At 39.6% G+C, this 25,747-nt stretch overlaps 1 protein-coding gene across 1 annotated transcript in view; it reads right to left on the reverse strand.

The window, feature by feature from the left end:
• The window catches only part of TRIO (trio Rho guanine nucleotide exchange factor), a 244,332-nt gene that overhangs the window by 170,123 nt on the left and 48,462 nt on the right, over positions 1-25,747 (reverse strand). Inside the window, exon 2 of the mRNA XM_053931605.1 lies at positions 5,919-5,993. Coding sequence (XP_053787580.1) covers positions 5,919-5,993 — 75 coding nt within the window. The remainder of the gene's footprint in view (positions 1-5,918; positions 5,994-25,747) is intronic.

Raw genomic sequence — 25,747 nt, forward strand, 5'->3', positions numbered from 1 at the left:
AGGGAGATAGAAAGAAATTGCAATAAGAAGCCCAAGTGCAATCAAGAGAGATGTGATTGAAGTCTCTCCCTGAAAGCCTTGGGATGACTGGTTGAAGGATCAGGAGCACAGGTAGTGCTTTCTCTGTGCTTCCTGTTGCAGGGAATAAGGGAAGAAATGGGAAGAGTCATCAGATCAATACCTGCCTCCGAGCCTGGTGTCAGCAGGAGATTTTTAGGTTTTCTGATCATGGGTTGGTTTACATGACATTGAGCCTGCTGGTGACAGACAAGGTACACCTGCCTAAGAGGAAAAGGATCTTTGCACAGGAATTATCAGGGCTCACTGAAAGAGCTTTAGACTTGATAAAGCCATGCTTGCTAGAGATCAGCACAGAGGCAGAACACCAATGTCTGAAGAATGGTGAACTAGCAAGGTCTTTCAGTCTGCCATCTCACAGGAAGTAGGAACAGAGATCCATGCAGCAGCCAAAATGTAAGAGATACTGATGTGTCAGAAAGCATGGAAGCACCTGAGAATGATCAAGGCTTTCAGGGAGAGACTTCAATCACATCTCTCTTGATTGCACTTGGGCTTCTTATTGCAATCATGAATTACAGCTTCTGCCCCCAAAAAGGTGACAGAATTAATAGCCCAGCTGAAGTGCATCTATACCAATGAACGTGGCTTGCGCAAAAAACAGGAAGACCTGGAAGCCACTGGGCAGCAGGAAAACTGTGACATAGCTGCAATCATGAAAACACGGTGGGATGACTTGCACAACTGGGATGCTGCAATGGATGGCTGTAAACCCTTCAGAACTGATAGACAAGGAAGGAGAGTCAGCAAGGTAGCCCTGAACATTAGGAGTGATTGTCTAGAGTTTAATGATGGTGACAAGAAAGTTGACTGTTAAAGGGGAAGTTTGCAGGTGATGCCAGGTTGGGCAGGATTGGATTGATGGGCCAAGGTCAGTAGTATGAGGTTGAACAGGGCCAGGTGCCAGGACCTGCACTTGGATCACAACAACCCAAGGCAGCGCCACAGGCTGGGGGAAAAGAGGCTGGAAATCTGTCTAGTCAGGAAAAGGACCTGGAGGTGCCAATTGACAGCAGCTGAACAGGATCCAGAAGTGTGCCTAGGTGGCCAAGAAGGCCAATGGCATCCTGGCCTGTTTCAGCAACAGTGTGGCCAGCAGGACCAGAGCAGTGATCATCCCCCTGTATTCGGCACTGGTGAGGGCACACCTCGAATCCTGCGTCCAGTTCTGGGCCCAGTCACTACAAGAACATTGAGGTGCTGGAGTGTGTCCAGGGATGGGAGGCAGAGCTGATGAAGGGTTTGGAGGACAAGGCTTATGAGGAGCCTCTAAGGGAGCTGGGATTGTTTAGCCTGGAGAAAAGGAGGCTCAGATGACACCTTACTGCTCTCTGCAACTCCCTGAAAGAAGGCAGCAGTGGGGTGAGTGTTGTTCTCTTCTACAAGGTAACAAGCTTCAAGATGAGAAGAAATGACCTCAAGTTGCACCAGGGAATGCTTAGATGAAATATTGGGAAAAAATTTCTTACCAAAAGAGCTGTCAAGCATCATGCCTGGGGAAGTGGTTGAGTCACCACCCCTGGTGGCATTTAAAAGATGTGTAGATGCAGCACTTGGGGACATGGTTAGTGGTAGACTTGGCAGTGCTAGGTTGAGGGCCAGAATCAAAGACCTTTAAGACCTCTTAAAGGCCTTTTCCAACCTAAATGATCTTGGAATTCAGTAATTAAACTAATTACTAGGAGAATTTAGGTGTATAATATTTCACACTCAATATGGAGATTGAGCAGATGGAAACTATTTAACCATTGAATTTGTATTTTTATCCTGTTCTGATTTGCAGATTCCCAATTGTCAGTTTATAGTTTTTAATTTTGTTAGAGACACAGGAAATTCTGAATCCACTTAATATATAAGGCAAAAAATCTGACGTAAGTGGTTCCACTTAAATGCATTCATCTCAACCCTAAAATTGCACAGACTTGCTATAGTCAAATAGTAAAATATTATTTTATATCCAACCCCTTGCTAGTGACAACAAAATGTTACTATTGCTAAACACCAAATTCAAGCCCAGCAGGATGTCTTTATCAACACATCTATAATAGCACAAACAGATTCATGCAAGCTAAATTTCACATATATGTTTTCAACCACAGATGTGTCAACTGTTTTCTCCTGTCCCATGGAAACGCAGAAAAACACCATCTTCAGCCCAGAATTTCTCATTTCAAATCAGCTTCTCATTGTGATTCCATGTTGCTAAACAAAGTTTTTAAAAAATTACTTAGAAAGGAAGGTCAAGCAAAGATAAAAATAAATATAAAACCAATAAATAATACCAGTCACTCAAAAATTCATCACTATCCCCTCCAACACAGTTAGCATGTGTTTGCCAAAGACACTAAGCCTGGCTGTCAAAGTCTCTAGAGATTGTCTACATTGGACATGCTCCCTGTCAGACACTAAATGAAACTCAAAAGAGGCAAAAGCATCTTTGAATCTCCATCAAGCTACAATGCCAGAAAGCAAAATTCAAAAGGAAATTCATATTCTTATCTTCCATGACCCTCTTAAGTGAGACATAAGATGAAAAATGTAGTTGTTTCATTCTAATAGAGATAGGCAAGTTTTGACCATCCTGACTCACTTGCCAAGCAGAGAGCTTTGAGGATTTTCACATAGCAAATGACAGGGAAAAAAAAAAACAAAACAAAAAAACAAGACAGCAGCTGTAAGAGAAAGGAATGATAAATGACAAGACAGAGTTCCACAGCCGAGGCCACTGCTGAGCTCCAGAGCCATCACTGGGTTCCAAGGCAACCAAGAGTAGTTGACAGCCTGCTACAGCCCTTAATGATCTCTCTCCTCATTGCACCATAGGCCACTACCTTCAAGTCTACCAGTTTCAACTGGTAAGTGCTACTGACTCCAGTCCCCAGAAAAATTGCTTAGGGTGGGTATTCTTTAAAAAGCAGCAGCTAGCCGGCAAAAGCATAAGCTAAATTGTCTTTAACACTCTCAGCATTTTATGCAAATGTCCTGTTACATGCAGTCAACTCAGACCAGTCCTCCAGGACTTTCCCACTCTGCAACTCCTGTATAATGCAGTTTTTCAATATGGCATTTTTATGTCATTCTGGATGCCCCTTCAGTTGGCTCCAACTCCACGTACGTCACAGAAGAAGCCCATTTTTTAAAATGGTGCTTAAATTTCTGATAAATCATATCCTGAAACTTTTGTACATCAGAGACAAACTTTGTTGGACAAACTCTGGGCCTAGGTGAGTAATATATTAATACAGCCTTGATTTTAGATGAAAAGAACTTGACTATCCAGTCTTAAACCACGTAGCAAATAATAATTTTAAAAAAAAGTCCCTAAGACTTGGGTTTTTTTCATCAGCTCTAATGACAGCTTTCTTAGGCCTTTTACAATAACTAACTCTCATTTCCTTTGTTCCTGATGCTCCTGTGTCATATACAAATGGGAAAGTTAAAAGCAACAATGCATGAGGCATCAGTGGGAATTTCCTGTCTTGCAATAGTCTTTATCCAACTCAATCTTCTATTAATGTTTAACAAAAACATACTACGCTACTACCGCTTTCATCAGTCAGACTTCCATTTTAATCCATTTCCTTTGATACACTGCCGCACCCCACTATCGAGATATTCTGTTTATGCCAAAGTGTGTCACACAAACATCTATCTGGTAACTCACATGAGTCACCTAACATGCATCATTTCTCTTTAGTGCACATCACTAACAGCAGTATTTTCGATGGCCTCCAAATGGCACTAAAATCCAACAGGCTGAGTAGTGCATTTTTAAGAAATACCTTTTAACCTAGTTACAAAGTACTCTGGTAAAGAAAGCTAAAGAGTTGGCTTTTATGGCAAGACAAGTTACCAAGGGCTATTTCCTTATATAAAACCAAGATAACTGCACCTTGTAAGAAAATGCTCTCCTTGCTTAGGTATGTATAGAGATATGTGACTATTTGTACTTTGACAGGTTTCAGTTTAAATTTTACTCAAAAAAAAAAATGCATCCATAGAAAAGCCTAGAGATGTAACTGTTTCAAGTGGTAAGACATCCAGTGCTCAAGCAGTTTGCTTCTCAGTTAGGTGAAAATCTGTTCAGTAAACCAAATGAATGAAACTAAATGAACAAATATCTTTGTGTTCCCAGGTACAAAGCTTCACGGTTCTAGTTGCACAGTGGTTAAGTTCTAGTGGTGGTGCTACTTTACTGGGGGAAGGAGAAGAATACACTGAAGAGTACTGTTGAAGGTTGTTGTATTTAAGGGTTTCTTAATTCATTTGCACTACTAATGAATCTCGTTCCATTTGAGTTTCACTTGCTAGGGAAATGTGAAACTATGGATTTTGGCAGATCAGTTTTAGCCAGTCTTGTTGCCCACAGCTGTTTGCTCCATTCTTCCATTAGGAGTTGCTACCTTCACACAGGCAAGTTGGCAACCATTTATTTCTGCCAACACCTCCTCTGTTCTGGTTCACAAATTATCATCTCCCCTTAAATTTATCTTCATCTTTCATTTGGCCCATTTCACTTTCACTGAATTAAAGCCTTTCAGAATGCCATCTGCTTACGAACTAACATTAGAAAAACCCATCATTTTTCAGGTCCCTTCTAAGGGGTCTAAACTAAGTACTGGACAACTTAAAAATTCAGAGGTTTTGGAGTGAAAACTGACTTCATTTTCATTCAATTACATAAGTTCCAAAAAGTAAGGAGAGATTGAAATATTGTGCTTAACCCCCTTTTCTCCTCTTCTTTCCCTCTAAAAATAAGAGTTCTAAGCAAGCCTTCACCAGTACTACAATTCCCAAGCTACCAGGAAAATTGGGCTTACTCATTACAGTTGCTAGGATCTTTTAAGAAAAAAAAATTAAAAAAAGAAAATAAACAAAGAAAAACCTTCATCCACACATCTTTTTGCTTTGTACCTCTACTTTACTCGGCAGAGTGGACAGGATAAAGTACTATGTACTACATGCTGTACTTGCAGGTGTCAGCATCTATGCACAGCAAAGAGTATCCATACACTCTTAAAGAGTACAATTGCAGGAATAATTGTATATGTTTTAATATTTATAGACAAGAGCTTTACTTTTGGCATTCTTGAAAAATTACCCAAAAAACACCTGTAAATATGAGACTGTCCTCTAAATCATTTGACACTAAGATTGTGGCTGAGAGAATGATGGTGTTTAATCCCAACAGAAAGTCACACCAAAAAGCAGTTTACAAAAATAAGCACCTCAGCCCATAATTTCACCAAGTAAAGTTACTTATAATGTTATAGACTAAGTTATGATACTAACTCATATAAATCCCACTGCTAAATTCTCCTGCTATTCCTTGTTCAGTAACCAACCAAATTCAATGTGCATGCTGGAATTACCTAAAATTACATGCTAAGTCAGTTCACCATGAAAATACTAAGTGTGCTTCAAAAGACAGGCAACTGAAGTTCACTTCTGCAACAGACATATTTCTCCAAAATATGCTGCAGATGGGTCAATAACAAAGGCATCTCTGTAAAATTCCCCATCAAAGAACCAGAAATAAGAAAAGGAATATGATGTTGGTACAGAAGGTTCTAAGTTGCTGTAAATAATGATGTGTGGCCAGGGGGAATGCAGGACTTAACATGACCAAGACAAAACCCAGCAACGTTCCACATTCAAGAAAACATACCTCCTTTATTATGCCTTTCAAAACGCTTATGTTATGCTTAGGATATCCAACAGGAATCAGTGCTGCCCTAGCGTTCCATGAACTTTGTAATGATATTTAAAGTATTTAAAATACCATTTTACATGCTACTAACAACACAGATGGGCATTCTTCAAGAGAAAAAAAACTGTACCTGAAAGGTATGCAACTTTTTCCTTTAAAATTGGCAATACTTCCATAGCCTTCATTTCATCATTTTTGCGAAACCCTGAAAAAAAGAAGAGAAGATGATTAGTCAGAAATTCAGACAAGCCTAGCTTCTACATTTAATGAATGCACTAAAAAACATTTACCTTTGGAATACATTCTGCATGTTATGATTACAGGAATTAAGATAACCTTACAATAAAAGTCTGTCCAAAAATAAACTAAACTTTAAAGATATATTAATGGCAAGTCATCACTTTGACCAGCTTAACTCAAATAGCAAGGCCTGTTAGCAAGCCTCAGTAGAAAACAAGACTCCAGAATTAGCCTTTTTCATCAGTTAATAAAAACTATCATATGGATCCCATGGCTTTTATGCATTCCAAATCCCACTTTTTTTTTTTTTTTTTCCCAGCAGGGATAAAGAGTATCAAGCTATAAGAAGTAGGTTTGCTTAGAACAATTACCATTTAAAAAAACCCAAATCCCAAACCAAAAACCCCACCCAAAATCCCACAACAACAAAGACAAACAAACAAAAACACCCAAACAAAAAACCCCACCAAAAAAACCCCAACCCACCCAAAAAACACAAAAGACCCACCAAAAATCCCCAACACTATTTACATGCAACGTTTCTTAAATCACTTCTGTAAGCAGAATTTTTTCTGGTGCCTGACAGGAGCAGCATTTTGCAACTAAGAGGACATTTTACCATACTAACTCTGTACATACATGGGATATGACACAGTGACCAAGGTGAGTGATTACAGTCAATGCTGCAAAGCTGCTTGTCCCTCCTTCTCTGCTTCCTATTTCTACTACTCTAGTTCTGTGGCCAAATTCTAAAGTTCTTCCTTCTTTGACAAGGAAGATTTAGGAAGCATTTTTTTACATTATATTTCACCTGTACAATACAGATTGGCCATATTGGCCAATAGGATTTTGTTCATCTTATAAATAGAACTGGATGACACATCTTCAACTAACTTTTGTGTACAACCCTTCCTGGTCTCTTTGGATTCATGTCTGTTTAAAATAATCCTATATCCGAAGAAAGTACCTCTGCTGGGGTAAGTGGGAAGCTCATTGCTTCTCTATAACTACTGAAGCACAAAAGTGCTGTTAAGACTTTTCCTCCTCAAAAATATCCAAATGCTTCATACCCTTTGGTCTCAGGTTCTGAGTTTAAATGAAAAAGCTGTGCACCTCTAAACTAAAACTTGAAGGTATCAAACTAGTGTAATCAAGTAATATAAGACCTATATTTGAGGGCATCACATATGTAAATTACCTCGGAGGTCTTCCACTGCACAGAGCAGTACCAAGACTTCTGTGCCACTACAGTATCTAGTTATGGGCACTACCCTTCAAACAGACCCAGGGTGCACCAAGCACAACACCCAAGGGACAAAGATGGTCAGGTGTTTGCATGCCATCGTCTATGCATCTGTTTCACCTGAAGAACTGCAGGAAGATGTGGTGGCAGTCCTCAGAACACATAAAGCCTACTGGTGACAAAAACCTGCAGAATTTAAAAGCTTAGAATTACAGCAAGAAGTTTACTAGACAGCAGGAAATTTTGTAAAGGAAAGAACTGTGAACAGCACATAAGATTGCCTATGGAAGACTATGGCCTATCCATGACTGGGGATTTTTAAAACGTGCTCAGACAAATGTCTGTCAGCATTGGGTCCCTCAAGTTCACCATAACTGAAGTGTTCAACCAGGGCATTATCTCAGCACTCACAGAATGCAAACAAAAGAAAACAAAACAAATCAATTTCCAGCTAGATGGAAGTTCCCTGGCTAGTTCTTTGTTTTTTTCCATGGATATCACCGACCAAAAACAATCCCAAAATTCAGTACGTATTCTCAGAAAGGCTAGACCAGGAAAACTGGTTCCTTGGTCAACCACATAGCATGGAGGGTTTCAACATGATGGACAGTATTTTGCAATTACGCAGCAACTCCAGACTGGCAAAGCAGTGCAGGGTTTACTTCATGTTTGCACTTAAGCTCTCAAGAGTGTAAGACACAGTGAAAAGAACCTCATGCATTATTACTCCTCCAGAGAACTGGCTATGGTTATCAGCCTTTTACTGAAACTGCCTACAGTTTTGTTCCTATTACAGTTCTGTTTGTTATGGACTAGAACTCTAAATAGCTTTAAGAAAAAGCCTGGGCTTAAATAAGTCACCTAAAAAGACAGCAAATACCCTTTTCCACCTTGAAATATTTGGGCTTCCGTTGACTGCTAAGGCATACAGGCAGACTTGCAGAGTTAATTTTTTTTTAATGTGCTTTGAGCTACTCACCATAAGCTTAATGCCAATGTAGCATGCTCAGCTTTCATATCAACCATGGCAATTCTTTTTCTTTACAGTAAATTCAGAGGTAGAAAACACTTTCTCCTCACCTAAAAAGCATGCAGAAACTAGTGCCGTACTTTGCTGTCTCTCTTAGCTCAAAATTACCCAAGACACTGATGTTACCACAATTGCTTGCTCAGATTTCTAGGCCCTTAAACTACTTCACCTCGGATGATGATGCGCAGAAGCTGCACGGTTTTACTTTGCCTGTGGCATGTAAGAAGCGAGAAACATTTAGCTAACATTTCTCTGACTATTAAGGGGCCGCTCAAGGTAAACACCCTAGCAAATACGTTAGTGCTTGGCTCATGTTCTGCATCTGCATATCCTTAAGGCTGACTGCCTTGGATTATCATATTCCTGCTGCTCTAAACAGTCTATTTTTATTCCAGTTCTGCAGTGTTAAAGCTTAACTGAAAAGACTGAGGGGATTACAACAGATGAAAGAATGCTGGGGAGCAAGGAGGGTGAATACGGCAGGAAAGTATCATTTTTATCTCCAACGAAGCAAAAATAAAACAAAAACCAGCAATATAAGCAGGTCTTAAGGGCTTGGGGTGGGTCCTCCCTCCCCCTTTTCAAAGCCTCTTCTCCACAAAACATTCGTGGATGTGAGGATTTGAGGATTTAATTAGAAAAAAAAAAATTAAAAGGCATTTACCACACTCAAATGAAATGCCATAAATATCTGCACCAATCTCTCCCTCCACAGCTCAGCATCCTCCGCGCCAGCCGGCTGCATCACATGTTCCTGGGGGTGATGTCATCCCTGCCGGGCCGGCCGGCTGCAGCTCCCGCCGCCGCGGTGCCGCCGCAGTGCCCGCAGCTCCCGCCCCGCGCAGCCACGGGCGGGCACCGCGGCGATCCCCGACCCCCGATCCCCTCGGCGATCCCCGATCCCCACGGCACGGCTCGGCAAGCACGGGATTCCAGCGGCTATCGTTCCCACGGCACACGCTTCTCCCTTTGGAAGCACAATATGCACCTACGGCACGTATTTATGCTCCTCCACCTAAAAAAAGGCACTCTGATTTTAAAAGCGTTGCTTTCCATATTAAATCCTACGTCTTTTAAAGACCATTTCAGTCTTAAACTGGAAAATCGTCCTTCATATTTTCAATACCTATTAAAGGAATACTCATTTCACAGTTTCACATTTTTAGTAGGGAGTAGATGCCCTTCTGTTGTAACATACACCGTACACGTGCTTTTGCCTAACTACCAGCAAAGAGGGAAGAAGCTCAAATTATGCTAATTAATAATTAATTTCAGTATATTCAGTAGAATAAGTAACACGATTATGTAGTCCATTTCAATATCGGAGGTTCCCCCCAGCCCTCATGAAGAATTACACAATTATGCAATCCCTTGAGTTATCATATACAGTTTCCTACTAAACAGAACCTTATCAAAAAACAGCTATTTAAATGCTGTATCACACAACTAAAGACCTTTACAACATGGAATCAAGAAACAGTCACCTAAACATTTTATACATTGGAAAATTAAGAAGTCTACCCCACAAACACGCCATTTTCTCTTTGTCCCCACAACTTCAGAGCCTGAAGACACCATCAAGTAGCCAAATTCAGCAGACTTATCTATATTAACCCTTTTTCTCACGCTGTATGAAGCTAAGATATCTTGCTGCAATATATAATCTTATCCAAGTTAAAAGACCCATGAAAATACAACATTTTGGGATAGAGATATCAACCTACGAGGTTTCAGAGAGTCCCTTATTTGAACGGCCAGGACAGCCCCTTCTCATTTGGACTGCAAGTGTTCCCAAATCCCATGGTGACAACCTGGCTGCAGAGCTGCCTGTCCATCTGCCCTGGAGGACAGAGAGTAACCCTGTGTAACATGGCCCCCTTTGGCCTAGAATTCACAGCATTCCAGGAACTCAGCTCCTCCCCAGATACCCAGCTTGCTGAAACTTCCCAGTATTGAAACACATCAAGAAAGTCACCTTTAGAGGGGTAACAGGAAATAGGTACTCAGTGTGGCAATCCACACAACCCGGACAAATGCAGGATTAATGCTGAGGCTGAAGGAAACCAGGTAACTGTGCTAATCATCTTGCACTGCGAAGATCACTAATTAGTCAGCCACACAATTCAGGGGAGCATACAAAATTACCTTACACACATCTTTTGAGGTAACAACTTGATTACAGAACTGTGATACAAACCAATGTTGAAAACAGCTTCCCCAAGAAGCACGGCTCCCCCAAGAATACTGAAGTGTTTACTTCAGAGGTAGCTTCAGTGATGTGCATTGTTCAGTCATGGCAACAAACATAAAATATGGGAACAGAAATTAGGACAACAAAAAGACTCAAATTGAGACTAAGAGCAGTATCTCTTAACCAAAATGTTGACCAAGACTCATCCATTGCTGTCACACACAACTGACTTGAAATTTTTCTGAAATGTGGCTGAAGAAAAACACAAACGCCAAAAAGGAATGCTCTTATCCTAAAAACTCACACTCTTAATGACACAACTGCTTTTCACCTTGCAAATAAAAACAGTATCTTTGAACAGGCACAAACAAAAAAGCCAAATTCAACCCAGATTACTTTGATGCTTTAGGTTCTCTTTAGACTTCAGAATGACTTCCTGTTGTGTCATCAGCAAAAAGCAAGTGCCTCATCTGCCAGGTTGCTAACTCTAGCATCAGACTTCAACCCCCACCTCTTATTTGAAAGAAATCCTATGCTGGATCGAAGGAACATCCTTCAGTGAGTTATTTTCCAACAGAGTACTCTATTCACTCCAATGGACCTAATCCAATAGACTTTTGCTCAAAAATCCATGTGCTATGCTAAGATCTACAGGAAGGAAAAAAGAAAACCCACATAGAAATTGCACTCAGAACTGCTAATTACCTGTTACTGGGTAACAACTGGACTGATCTAGGTTAGTCTTAAGTGAAAAGAAATAGCTGCTAAAAGACGAGATAGAACAACTTCCATGGGTGGGAAGGACACAGTTTCTCAACCAAAGCACCAATGTCCTTCACCCCGGCAAGGGAGTCATAACTGCAAACCATTCTCCACAACTCCTTGCAACCACTGGTCAGTCCCTTTGTGTTCAGCCTTATCTTGGAACAGAAAAATCTCCAAACTGTAGCTAATCAACATTTAAGCAAAAAGAATCCAAGATGTTGATGTCTTTAGCATTTTTTCTATTTCAAAGCATGACTTATATCAATGACATGACACTGAAATCTAAGCTATTCTCCCTTTATTTTGCAACTATCCTAACTACATTTCAAGACAAATTGCTTCTTAGTTAATCAAGCAGGAGGAGGGGGGGAAATAAGAGGTATAGAGAAGCTCAAATGTAATTAGATTAGTGCATAACAGACTGATTAGGGTTTCATTATTTACCCTTATTCATTCCCCATATCACAAGATGATGACATCCCAGAAGATTTTAAAGATGATCTTAAATACCAGAATCCTACAGATTTATTCAAGTTTGTTTATCAGTTAACAACTGTGTATGCTAAACCTCAGCTGCAAGTTAACTTACACACTACATCCCACATTTTTCAAGTGTCGAGAAAGAAAGCACAAAGCAGGTTCCTGTTCTCCATTTTAATATGGAGAGGCTTTAAAAAAATCAATCAGTGAGTAGATTTCTAAATAAGATGTTAATCAGTGAGAAATAATTTTAAACAAGATACGAGGAGATTCACAAGCAGCCACTGTGAAGAAAACTTCTATATTCTTATTCTGAAGTTAACACAGAGAAATCAGTATAATTAAGTCAGCAGAACCATTAGATTCTTTTATTTTTTCAATCACATTCAGAAAAAATGACCGCAGAACTCCCTAAGTCTTTGGGTTCATAAATGGAATCAGACTACTAAGACAAAGATGATAAAGAAAACTGAGCTTTCATAAGCAGCAAATGGCAAAAACCCATCAGTAAGTGAGAATATACCCCAAAGGGGTGGCAAAGGCAAGCAAAAGGTTAACTAAAGTTACTGCATGATGCGATTACTGATAGCTTTCCTTGATTTTAACTCAAGTATTTGAAGTGCCAATTTCACTTTTATGGTAGGCTTAACTTCTGGATGCAAGTAAAGGATTCATAGAGCAATCAGAGCTGTCAATTCACCAACTGCACTGTTACTGCTTCCCATTATAGACATTGCCTACATTCAGTGCTGCTCAGAAATCTCACACCATCTTTCACATTGCAACAAAGCAAGAGAATTCAGGAAAATTATGGCGAATACTGCAATTCTCCTATCTTTTCTCAAGCTCCATGAGCTTGCAGATGATGAGCTTCAAAATCATCTCAGGAACACTAACTTTTAGGTACACCAGTTATGGCATCTTTAAGACTGCAGATCTTTCTTCCTAGAGCTAACAAGGAACTATCAGCAGTTTTTTTTTCATGGCATACAGATCACCAGGCAACATTAGTAACCTTGTCATTCATTTTTCTCAGTCCAGATTCTAAAATCACCAGGGGACTTCAACGAGGATAGTTTAGGTGCATACCATGGAAGCGGCATGATTTCAGTTGTGCCAGCAGCCTTAGTCATGAGCTTACACAAAGTATTTAATGTAGTCATTTAATGTCAAGATCCTAGGACTGAATTCAAAGCAACTACAGGAGTACACCTTTGACTCCCTGCAGCTCTGATCAGGCTCAAGACCCATTCATCAAAAAACATTATACCTTCAAACTCTCACTTTAATCACAACAGCTCACAGAAATGTGCCTCCTATTCCCATTTTGTTTTGCATTCTATGCACTCTCTATACATGCTGTGGGGAACTGCACCACATCTGTACTGAGCTGGTATGCAGGAAACCAGGACCTCACAGAAGCAGACAACTAAGAAATTGTCTTGAAATAAGAAAATGAGATTCATTAGAAGGTTACTAGCTTTAAGTCACTTTCAGGTTTTGGCATATTTTCTAAGTGTTAAGAGGTTCTCTCTTACCATTTTCAACAGCTCTCCTCTTTGTCTTGACAGCAGGACACACCTCCCATCTCTGCAAATTATGGGAGAAGCACAATGTCATGCAGAGAGATGTGGGCCAATAGAAGACTGCTAGTGTACTTGACAGCAAATACTCAGACAAGATCAACTTCACTGACTGAATAACCTCGCTCTTCTTGGAAGCTGGCATACTCAGCTATTCCTCAGTTAGGAGCAATTACCAGAAAATTAGCCACTTCAGGTGTATGCTGCAAAATCTATTTCAGAACTGTCTTAAGAATCTAAGTTAAGGAAAATTCCAAATGCTAAATCTTTGCTAAAAATCTGTGAATTCCTTTTAAGTGTGTAACAAGAAGTTTAGAATTATCCATGTAGTGAGGTCCTTTCCAACCAGATTCCAACCCTTTGATCCTATGAAATGTGCAAGCATCCATTTTCCAACTGCAACTTAGGATGGGACTATCAAAATCTGACCAGTTTTCCTCTTTTAAATGAGAAGAGCTGTGTTCCTAAATTTTTCTTTCCCTCTAGCAATGTTCAATTTGTTCTTGCTGCCCTGCCAACATTGTTGGAAGTTCATTTGTTTTGGTGGGAACTGCTCATCCATCTCTAAGTGCTGTGATACTTCAATTCACTGCCCTGCTGAGGTAGCAAACCTTTTTGTCAGGGTGTCCATCAGTAGCACACAGCTCTCACTGCAGTCAGGCACTTTCCCTGTTCACTGTTGCTACAGACACTCATGGCCTAGGGGTCTAAACTTTCAGGGCTATCAGGAGGGTACCCAACCTCCTACAAAAGACTGGTTTGACACGCAGTTGTTTTAACAACAAGATCTGTAAACAATCTTACTTATTTTGCTGTTCAAAATACAGATCAAGTGGAAGGCAGTAGCTTCTAAATTCTGTGCAGCAACAGCTGGAACATAACGTTTTAGATCATGTCCTTTGGCTCTTGTTCCAAACCACCATCTGGAGAAATCTCTTTCCACAGTGAAATTGATGAAGACTACAGCAAGGGCAGTAAAAATAAGCAACTTAAAACAGCTTGAAAATCATCCTGCATTGTTTCATCCTAAGCAACAATAGGAAGAACTACTTCCATCAGCCCTGAAACCCATCAAAATACCCAAAAACAGACTGCATATTCTTCAGTAAAAATACCTTTTTATACCATAAAGTACTACTTTTGGGTTTTCTATAATTCATAGATCCCAAGAATAAGCATTTATTGGTTATGGTATTTTTCCTGTTCTCCACCCTTCTTTCTTTTTAAGTATGCACACACTTTTACAACATTTCATCACCTTACAGAAATACATATGCAAAAATTATACTCAGTTAAATTCATAATTTGAGACACTAGTATTTAAATGACCTTTTTCTTTTGTTTAATATTCCTCCTTCCTTCCCTTTCTTTCTTTGCAGGATATTTCATATTCCTTCTGTGGAAAAACTAGCCATTTGCAACAAGATGTATGCCAAATAACCTGATTTGTGCACAGCTCTCATTCCTTCAAATTCCCATTTTATTAGTTTGCAGCTGTAAGTAGCTTGAGTTCCAAATGCCTTGAGACACAGAAAATGTAGGATGAATCCCAGCTTCTCTAACACATTACAATGCACATACACGAGATCTATGTGAGTAAGAAGGGCGAGAAGCTTTTCTTCATCCCGCATTGCAAAAACAGTCAAGTTCCTATTCAGTCAAATGACAGAGAAAAAGCATTGTCCCCACCTTGTTTTATACCACCCTTAAACTTCAGATGTGTGGCTGTAGAAGCATTTAGAAGGGTGAAAATAAACTTTCATATCAGAGCATCTCCCTGTTCTATCTCTTTCCTGAGCTGATTTTACTTAAAACACTGATTAACATAAGCTACTCGTTAGAACGAACCCATTTGTAAAAAAAGAGTAGCAATGAGGAGTCCGCAGGGGAATTAAAGCTTGGGTATTTCACTTTTAGTACGTGAGCGGTTGCTAACAGCAACCTGTCTCCCTCCTTCCCTCCCTGCCTTTAAGGGAGAGCAAGCTTAGCACGGAATGCCAAAAGGGATGTCCAACACACGTCTCGTTTGCTCAAGGATTACGTTAGAAATTCTAGCTTGAATTACTCTGAGCAGGTGTGTGTTCTCACCACACATGCCGCGTTAATTAAAAAAAAAAAAAAAAAAGAAAGAAAAAAAAAAGCTTTTAAGACAATAGAAGGCAGAGAAGGCGAAGAAGCGATGGCCGCCCCGGGAGGTGCGGGAGGGACGCGGGGCAGCGGCGGGGGCGGGCGGCAGCGCGGCTCTCCTGCCCGCCGCACCGCGCCCGGCACCGCGCAGCGCATTACAGCACGCATTACATCACCGCCTTTGTGCAGGGCTGAGCCACCGCGCGGCTCGGGGGAGCGCTGCCAGAGCTGCATCCCCGCATCCATCCCCCAAACCGCACGAAGGCAGAAAAAGAAGCGCTTTGGAGTCACGTCAACCTTCCTCTCCCCGCACTGCCGAAAATCCTCCCCTTTTGATCCCTTTGGGAAATTTCATTAGAAAGAAAAAGACCCTTAGCACGTTTAGCTTTATGAACGGATTTCAGAGAAGAATAAACAGAAAGGATTTTGCAGATTGTCACGACTAAGAAAGGGAGATTTCATTCTTCATTTATCAAATTTGTTCTAGCAGATTATCTCCTTCGGATGACAAAGGCAAGCAGCCTGAATCTCATTAGAGCTACATTTAACACAGCTACTGAAGTACACAAATTTAACCTAAATCAAGGCTGAGTTTTCTTTGTGAACTCCAACTTACTCAGCGCCTACGTTACTGCAATGAGAAAGATTAACATCTTGCTTTCACTTTCTTCCATTTCTGCAAACAGCTACATGTTACTATAAATGTGCACTTTCACGACTCTGGTCAGAAGCACAGTCCCAAACTCAGCACCCAAATCCAGCATTTCTCACCAGCTCACCTATCCTCAAGTCATGAGTAAATAAGCTTCAATCTCATTTTTATTAAGGATATGTAGAATATGCAATACCAAGACAGACAAGACAAAGCAAGCATGTTCCAAAGAGATTCAGATAACTGTTTCTACAGCTTTAATATTCACATGCATCATCACACAGTTCCAATAATGTTTCTTACAATTAATTACATTTATATTTCTTTAGGAATAACAGTTATTTGAAAGTAGGGGCACTGCATTGTATTCCCAAGTGCACTAATCAAATTCTCCTTCAACTTAAAAAAGATCATGTATGAAATATTGCTCAATTTATAGACCAAACTAGTAAAAAGCTATTTAAATTTGACTGCTACTTGCCAGCACAACAAATGCAGCCTAATAGTTGTGAGCATTCACTACTGCATACTCAAAATTTTAACACCATAACTATGGACTCTCGTCTGGTTGCTCCCATTGAAGTAACAAATATAGTTACTTTTCTGCTAGACAGACAATAAGTATTTACCTACAGCTTTACCCTTCTGTCTTCTAGAGCATGGATAATACAAAGATGCTATATGCCCAAACTATCCAGCCATTCACCTCCATAACACTACCTGCTAAATATCAATACTAGCAGATGTTTTCCATATTATTTTATTTCAATAGAGGGCCTTCCTCACAGGGGCATGTTCAAGCTCCTCTGATCCATGCCTTTCAAGAACATGCTGAGACTTACCAGGCATTATACAGTATCCTATAGATACCATGTGATACCATCTGCAAATCAGGATAATGACAATGATTTAATTAAAATACTGTAACTTCCAGTGGTTAAGTTCACAAAACTGGCCTAATTTAAGCTCAATTAAAAGAGTTTGTTGGTCTTCTACTACACTGACTCACTCTACAAAAAATTCTAAATGCATATGATTTCCTGGAAAAGCTCTTTGAGACAACAATAGGAGCTAACATTTTAATTGCATTAAAAAGCAGCAAAGTACTTTGGCATGTGTATGAATCCATTACTTCAGAAGTCTACAATGTATTTTAAAAGCACTAGGTAAGATTTTAACAATGCCTCTGCCTTCATGTCTTCACTTCCTGACATCATTATATATTCACAAAGTTGTCTCTGAAGATTTTAAACTCTAAAACCAATTAGCAGTCCACAGGTGTACTTCTAAGTGACCTAGCAAGCTTAATTAGAAATATTAACTTCTGTAACAGAACAGTAACAAAAGGGGAATTAGATTTCTCTAAAGCTGTTTTCATCTTTATTATTTACACACCCAAACCTTCTCATTCCATTAAAATACAAGTTTATGGCATCAGTACAGCAACAGTTGCTATACTGTTTAGTTTGGCAAATATTTTTTTTTTGCACATTATTAAATAAGAAGCATTCTTTACTAAACTACTTTTGGTACAGAGCCACTTTTGTTGTACACAAGTCATTCTTACTTGCTTTTGAGCTCCAATACCCTGACATGCAATTCAAATTGCCAACTCTCATATCTACTATTATTTAAAAGAAAAATCCTGTGATATTAACTCATGTCAGAGTTTACTGAATCTTTTTTTGCCTGGCAGCTATTGTAAGCTTGAATAGGAAGTAGTATCACTTCATTTTTCAGCACAAGCCATTTTGGTATAGACACATAATGAATATGTTTGGGACTTAACACAGGGGGAAGTGTACTGAGTCCAACATTATGCACTGCAGCACAGTTAGACTGCAAGACCTGGACTGCAACTTCTCCATGACAGACTCCCCCAAAAGTTTTCATAGCTGATACATCTAACAGCCTCCTTTTTATGCTTCCCCAACTCAGCAGAAGTGTATATGACCAGCATCACGTAATACATTTGATATTTAAAATCTTCTTCCCAAGTCCTTTCTACATGCAGTTCTCCTGATATACTTTATCCTCACTACCACTGCATCAACCTTGCTCATGCTGATGACAGGTCAGTTCATTGGCAGTACCTGACTATAAGGGTAATAAAAGTAGATGGAGCATTTTATCTACTATCCATTTACACGTACTAGGAGGACTAGTCCAGAAGTTACTGAACAGAACCTGAAGTATATGTACAGCAGTATGAGATGTCTGGAGACCCTTTCCTCCAGCAGATGCTCTGATTCAGTGTATTTCCATTCTCACAAGAACCAGAAACAAGACTTAGTTCATTACCACACACAACTCAGTTGTATACAAATTTATCCCAATTAGCTCAAATCAGTATATTTTCAGTGTCAACTGAGTTCTGAATTCAGTAATTGAGCATCAAGCACTAACTCCGTGGCTTCTAACTCTTGAAAGAAGGAGCAGCAAGCAAGCTAGCAGGGTATGTTAGTCAGAACACTAATACTATCAGCAGCAACAAAAATGCCCTGGTTTCAAAGCAGACCTAAAGTGGTACTATCATCTCAATATCTGTGGAAAGCAATTATCAAGTACTTGAGGCTTGTAAAAAGCAAAACTTTGAACCAACAGGACTTTGTCACTTATGCTTGAAATAATGATAAGCATGATAACTTTAGGAACCTTAGTTACAGCACCCCAATCCAGCATCTCTGCTTGCCCCCTTGAAAGCCTTGTTTTGTAAAGGAAGTTCACTTAAGATTCAAAATCAACACAGCTGAAGTTTATTTGGATTTATAAGAAATTACCTTGAATGAGTCCAAGAGAGCTCTGAAACAGGGCCAATATCAGAAGCTTAAGTTGCCTCACCAAATGTGAGGGTTGCTGGCAGATGTGAGATAATCCCATCCTTACAGAAGGTCTGCTTTTGACCTCTTCGGGTTATCGACTGCCATTAAAATGACGTTTCAAATGTCTGTTCTTGCATCCAGATTTTTTTGAACTGTCATCTGTCAGGCTTTTGGCTCAATGCCTTTCTACGGATATAAGCTCCCTGACCTTATCAGACCTTTTTTTACCTTTCCAATTTAGAGCATACTATTCCACATTAAAAGGCATTGGTATTTAAAAATTCGATTTCTCATAAAGGCTTCCAATTAAATGTGACAGTCAAGTTTATTGTGGTTTCCTGGTTTTTGTTGCTCTTGAACTGTTTGAAATGGCTTATGATTCTGGACAATAGCGCTTTATCTCCACCGAGTATTTGCTTTGCTATATCCAAATAATTGAATCACTCTTAGATTAGAGTTATAGCAAGAAAGAATTGCTACAGAGCCTCTAGATAGGAAGTAAAACTTTCCAGTCTGCTTCAATTTCTCCAGTTCAGCCTAGTGTTGCTACCTGGTAGTTTATCAGCACCTGCCAATAGATTACAACTGAATTGAAGGCTTCATTATACCAGACACTGTAACTTCTTCTATCAAACATATTAATACAATACGATAGAGATAGGGCAGGCAGGAAGTAAATATTGGCAGCTAGTACACAAAGATTTAGAGGAAATTTACTTGTCGTTTTTTAAAAAGGAGGTAATTCATTATTAGCATTAAGACTTAACCATTAAAAGCTAACTCAGAAGTCCAATATCAAGCTAAAACATTTTTATTTTTCTGGTACAAACATCTGTGCAAACAGTTATAGATAGCTCATGAAATGGTTGTGGGGGCAAATGTGTGCAAACATGCACCGGCACACACCAAAAGCCAAGGAATGGGCTCTGTCAAGTTCCATGCAACTGCATTGTCACAAGCATAATACAGCAAACATTCCCTTTTGGTGGCAGTGCCAGCTTAAGACAGAGTTTTACAGTAATTACCAAAAGCAGGTTGGGGATTCTCAGTTTGATTAATCAGAACCATGTCAGTAGTCTACTATTACCATGTTAAGTCAAATATCTCTAAGTCATTTTATGTATTATATTGTTTAAAAATGTAGGCTGAATCACACTAGTCTTTGTCTTCCTTAAGGGACAGACTGACAGTTACAGGTCAACATCAGGGCATTCCATCCCCATGGGTATGTGCACCTCCAGCAGGAATGCCCAGGGATATCAACAAAGTGACTGCCTATAATTAACACATATGCCTGTAACAGATCACATAGCAAAAGACACATATAATACGGACTTAAAAAAAAAGTCCCTTACACTTAAACTGACAATCAAAAAACCAAGAGAAAATATGATCTACTTATTCAACACATGCCTGGTATCTCTGCACACTGATAAAGTACAGTAGGAAAGCAGTGTATTAGTGAAGAGCTGGTTCTACTAACTGACCATTGAGCTAATCCAGTTCTGAAATTCCAGCCCATTTTCCACACAGGAAATTAGTTACATAAACTAACTGCACCCATATATTTCTATTCAAGGGTACCACACATTAGCAGCTCAATTGAGTTTGGATTTTAACATACTGTGGCATGTCCAGTACTTTACCTGTAAAATTAACGGTATGTCATATGCCAGCTAGAGTCTTCAGATAGGAAAGATCTTCAGTGGCTCTCTGTTTCCAAGAAGATATGCTTATTTCTTTTTAGGGGAAACACAATGGAAACCCTACATTACAATAATATTAACCTATAGCAGACAGGAGCACTTGTCGGAAAGCCACAGATCGAATTACAAAGGCCAGAATTACTGCATAACGCCAGTCAGCTACAATGCCATCCTCTGAATTCTTCACTTTCTAGAATAGCAGCTTTAGAGCAAGAAAACAACTGGCTCAAAGATCATCTCTAAACAAATAGTCGTCAGGTGAGCAATGCTATTTTGACACAGGCAGCCATTTGCTTATCTGTGTACATCCTTTATCTCTAAAGTCTTCTTCCTTTACTTGGAAGTGGTATTTGCCCTGAACACACCACAGGCATTCCTTCTTCATAATGAGTTCAGTATCTGTTATATGCTCCCTTCAGTGGATGACTAATATTACAAGCACTCTATTTTGATTGACACCTAATACCATAGCTGCCATTATCACTTATATCATACTAAAACATGAAGTGTTACCCACATCTATTTGGAGAGTAAAAGAATACAGAATTGCTTTGACACATTGTCAAGCACTGTCAAGATTCACCCACCATAGCTATGTTTTCTGTTTCTTCATCTTACAAGGTCATTAAATAAAAACTAGAGATGATTTTACCACATTGTAGCTACACATTCAATTTCATTTTGAGTATTATACAATAATATGCTAGTACAACACGAAGTTCAATAAATACTCAAGTGACTTACCATTCAGAAGTATCAGGACACCAGTTTTTTGTTTTGCATCCCATTTATAAGAACACATTGTTCATACCCCCAGAGACTCAATATGTCTGTGGCCAACAGACAACTAAACAGTGCTTGGGAACAGCAGCAATTTAAACCCTTATGCCTTATCAGGAAAAATTAATCCCTATTTCAAAACACTCAGATTTGAGTTCAAGACCCCAGTAAATTTGATGCAGTTTCCATAAATGCTAGGTTTCTATCTTCTATTTTCAAGTCAAAACATTTTTCAAACTTGTTTGAACAGTCAGATGAAAAAAGGTACAGTACATGTTCCAAATCCAAGTCATCCTTGTCAATGAGTATCTTCTGCCTGTACCCTTTGCTTGACTGTCAGTTTGCTTAACAGTTGCTCTGCCTGGATTTACTACCAAATAGGCTTTGACAATGATTGCTATTTAATCCTATGTAATACCCAGATGCAACTGTTCCCAGATCAGAGGACAGTTTAAAAACATAGTCTCCTTCCTGGCTACAAACAAGTCTAGAGACGTGCTAGAAATCTTGTAACTGCAAAACTCAGTAATAGAAAGGACCGCTATTGTAAATAACAGCTGTTAATCTTTTGTGCATTTATCTGTGGCAAGAAAAATATTATTATTGTTATACACTTCCTTACACCTTATCTAAAATTTCAGTTTAATAAACTGAACTTTGTAATGCTTTTACTTTAAGCAATGACACTCCAAAAAAACTGAATACCAGAGTTCACCACCTGAGTGTCTGGACTTAAGCCACCCACCACTAACAGCAAAACAAGCCATGTAATTCAAACTCAACAGTCAACCCACTCATCTTACACAAGCCTACTATTTCAGCTGTAGAATCTGTACACTAGCCAGATGTCCACTAACAATTCTCAGTTACTACTGCCACCTTTACAGCTGTCAACTTCAAGGATCTGCAGGGTTTTCTTGTATTTGGATCATCTGTAAATTTAATCATATTATTTGTTTTTATGCATTATATGATCTAGATTTGTTACTCAAAATTCCTTAGTGTACATAAGAACTTGCTAGCAAGGAGATCCTGTGTAAGTATATAACTAAATCTAAAATTATTTCCTTAATCATTTCATCTCTGCTTATATTTACTTGAAATTGATTCCTTCAATTATCCCTGAACATTCTTACCCCAGTTTCTGAAATGCTTATTCTCCTGAAAAAGATACTGCCATGATCTAAGGTCAACATACACACTGCCTTAGAAAATGAAAACTGATATTAAATATTTTGAGCTTATTCTGATTTCTAAAACACAAAAAATTCCTTTTTCAAAGCAAAACTAAAAAAACCCTACCAACACCCCAGTATTCAGTCTAGTTACTACTCTAAGATATAAACCAATAACCTGCACAATTATTAACTGGCTGATAAATTCATCATTTCAACATAAGACATACTTAAGATTTAGATAACACTCTCCATCAACAATTTAATTAAGAACAAACTAAGCATTAGTAGGGTGAGTAACAAGTCATGCCTCCAGAACCAGATGATAAAATGTAAGATAAAGTACAGTGAAGAACAAAATATTCTGTCTGACTTCACCTTAAAGATAATGATATATTCTTTCAACATCTCTAATCAAAATTCAACATACCTGAATAATATAACCTATGGATTTAAACTTCTTAATGCCATCTAGGAGAATGAGGGATTACTGCACTCAGACAAAAGAAACTGGCTCATTTGGGTGGGTCAAAGGACAAAGGTCAAGGACAAAACATGAAAAACAATGTAAAAATTTCAGTCATTTCCCAAGACCGACACATGTGCTAGCACAAGAAATCCAGGCCATAACTGAAGCATTTCAGGCAAACTGACTCAATGTCTCTACTTCTCTAATCGAGGACAGCTCTTGTGAAGTGCCACATCTTATCAGGCTACAGTTTAAGCCCTATTCACAGGCCGCTGTCTTAATGCTTCAGGCAAAGCAGAATTCTGATTTGGCCTCTGCATTATCTAAGTTACCCAGTTTACAACATGGAAAAAAGTAATATGCTTATTTGCTTTAAATTAGGCACTGCCACTTCAGTACTTAAAGAACTCAAAGACATTTAAGATGATGACCTCAAATTAAGACAGTCCTTTCTCTCACACTCTTCTGTGGAATACTAGTGCCATACTGTACAGAAGTATTTTGGCAGACAGAGACTCCAGCCTCCTGTCAGCACTGGTCTTCCGCAGACTTGTTTAACAACTTATACAGCAAAATTAAGAACAAGCCAGATAATTCCTGCATACATTTGGCAATACTTTGCAAACCCTGCCTTTGGTTTCCGGGACTTCCAAACAAAGCAGCATGATTTTGTTAAAGCAGTTAACAGCATATTAGCTCATAAAAAAGAAAATTTATATAACTAAGAAAAGCCTTTTTTAAGAAAATCAAGAAAGAATCTCCTTCTACTATTTTCCTGTGCCCATCATGTAGCAGAATGCTTCCTGATGCACGTATCAGAAAGTGTGTCACTGGCAGTCAGCTACACAAAGGGGAAAGCACTTGATCTGTGTCACAGTCAGCGTGTCAATCCACACCACTAATACCTTTCCCAACTAACCTAGGACACAGCCTGTCCTAGCTGAGGGCCACCACAATTCCATGTCAGTCTACACAAAAAGAAAATTAATAAACCCCTCGTTCTTTTTCAGGAAATGAGAGTACAAAGGAAACCAACAAGGAATCTCTTTCAGCAGTTTCCAGACAACATGCCTCTAACATGACTCAGGCACTTGAAAGAGTGTTTTACCACAAAACACTGCTCCATACATCAGCAATTACTTCAGTAAGACTATGCCAACTATGCAAGCAATTCAACTTGGAACAGGGTGCCAGGGTTTAATGCTGAACATGAATGCAGCTCACTGTGACAGGCCAGTAAGTATCTGTGTAGTACTACAGCTGGCCTTGCCAACATCATGTGGGCAAACCTATCAAAGAAACTATTTTACCCCAAAGAATTGGAAAAAAAAAAAGTCTAATACACACCACCTAACTCCAAGCTAAACACGGATTGCATAGCAAACTCTTTCATTTGCAATGGCAGGCACATTTGGGCCAGGCATGCAACTATTCATTTCTATCCAGCAACTACCTGGCACAGCCTGGGTGCTCACAACATGGGGACAGGGAAGAAGGAGCCTGGCTGTGTCTGCCTGGAACCCTGAGAGACCAGCACCAGCCGCTCCCTCACCCCTCAGCACACACAGCCAAGTCTCTCAGGCACAAACCCACATCCTGCTGCAACAGCCTGCATACCTAGTGAAAGCAGCAGCACACGTGGTGAAGCTATCAACTGACCACTGCCCTCATTTTCTCTATCCTTTCACATGCTAGTTTTCCATTTTTTCTTGAAGCATCATTGCAGTATTAAATCATCAAGTTAGAATTTACTCCATTTTTCCCAATAAAATTTCTAAATCATTCTTTTTAGTTTACATGAGCATATAAGAGAGAATTGGATTTGGGCTAACAGGTACCCTTCGAATTCACCCTATAAGTGAAGGGAAGCTTGTGCCTTGAAACAAGTAATCCAAGAATTCTCAGGTAACAAGGGTACCCTGAACATTTCAGGACCCTGAAAGCCAAAGCAGCTCCCACTGGCTCTGCATAATGTGGATCCTGGCTCCAAACACAGAATGGCTCATATTGGAAGGATCCTTCAGAGGCTCACAGCTCAGTCTCCTGCTCAAAGTACAATCAGTTCTGAGGTCAGACTAGGTTGCTCAGGGTTTAATGCAGTTGAGTCTTGGAAATTTCCCAGGGCCATGTACCACAGCCTCTCTGGGTGACTTCTTCCAGAGCTCAATTACCCTTGTAGTGAAAACCTGCCACGTTTCAGCTCATGAAGGTTTCTTGTTCCTCCCATCACATGTATAAAGAACCTGATTTCTCAGTTCCCTCTTTCTTGGTTAGAAAGTTATGATTAGGTATCCCTGAAGCTGTCTGGTCTCCAGACTGAACTTCAGCCTCTCCTCACATGGTAATGTGTCCAATCCAACAATGTCGGTGGCTCACCAGCTGGATTTAACACAATATTCCAGATAGTGAATATCGTGTGAAAACTGATAGTGTCAATCTACTAGCTAACTTCCTGTGGACACAGCCCAGTTACCCTTCCTCACTGCTAGAGCACACTGCTGGCTCATTTCCAGCCTACTGTCCAACAGGACAGCCAGCAATTTCTATAGAAAGCTGCTACCAAGCACCCAGCCCCCACACTGTAACAATCCACTATGGGTTGATCCTCTCCTCCGTGAATCCTTTTTGTAGACCTGGTAGATCTTTGTGGTAGAAAAGAAGGCTTTGAGGAACTCAACCTCTGCATCAGTGGAAAC

Source organism: Vidua chalybeata, chromosome 1, assembly GCF_026979565.1.
Source record: "Vidua chalybeata isolate OUT-0048 chromosome 1, bVidCha1 merged haplotype, whole genome shotgun sequence".
In the NCBI taxonomy this organism is placed as follows: Eukaryota; Metazoa; Chordata; class Aves; order Passeriformes; family Viduidae; genus Vidua; species Vidua chalybeata.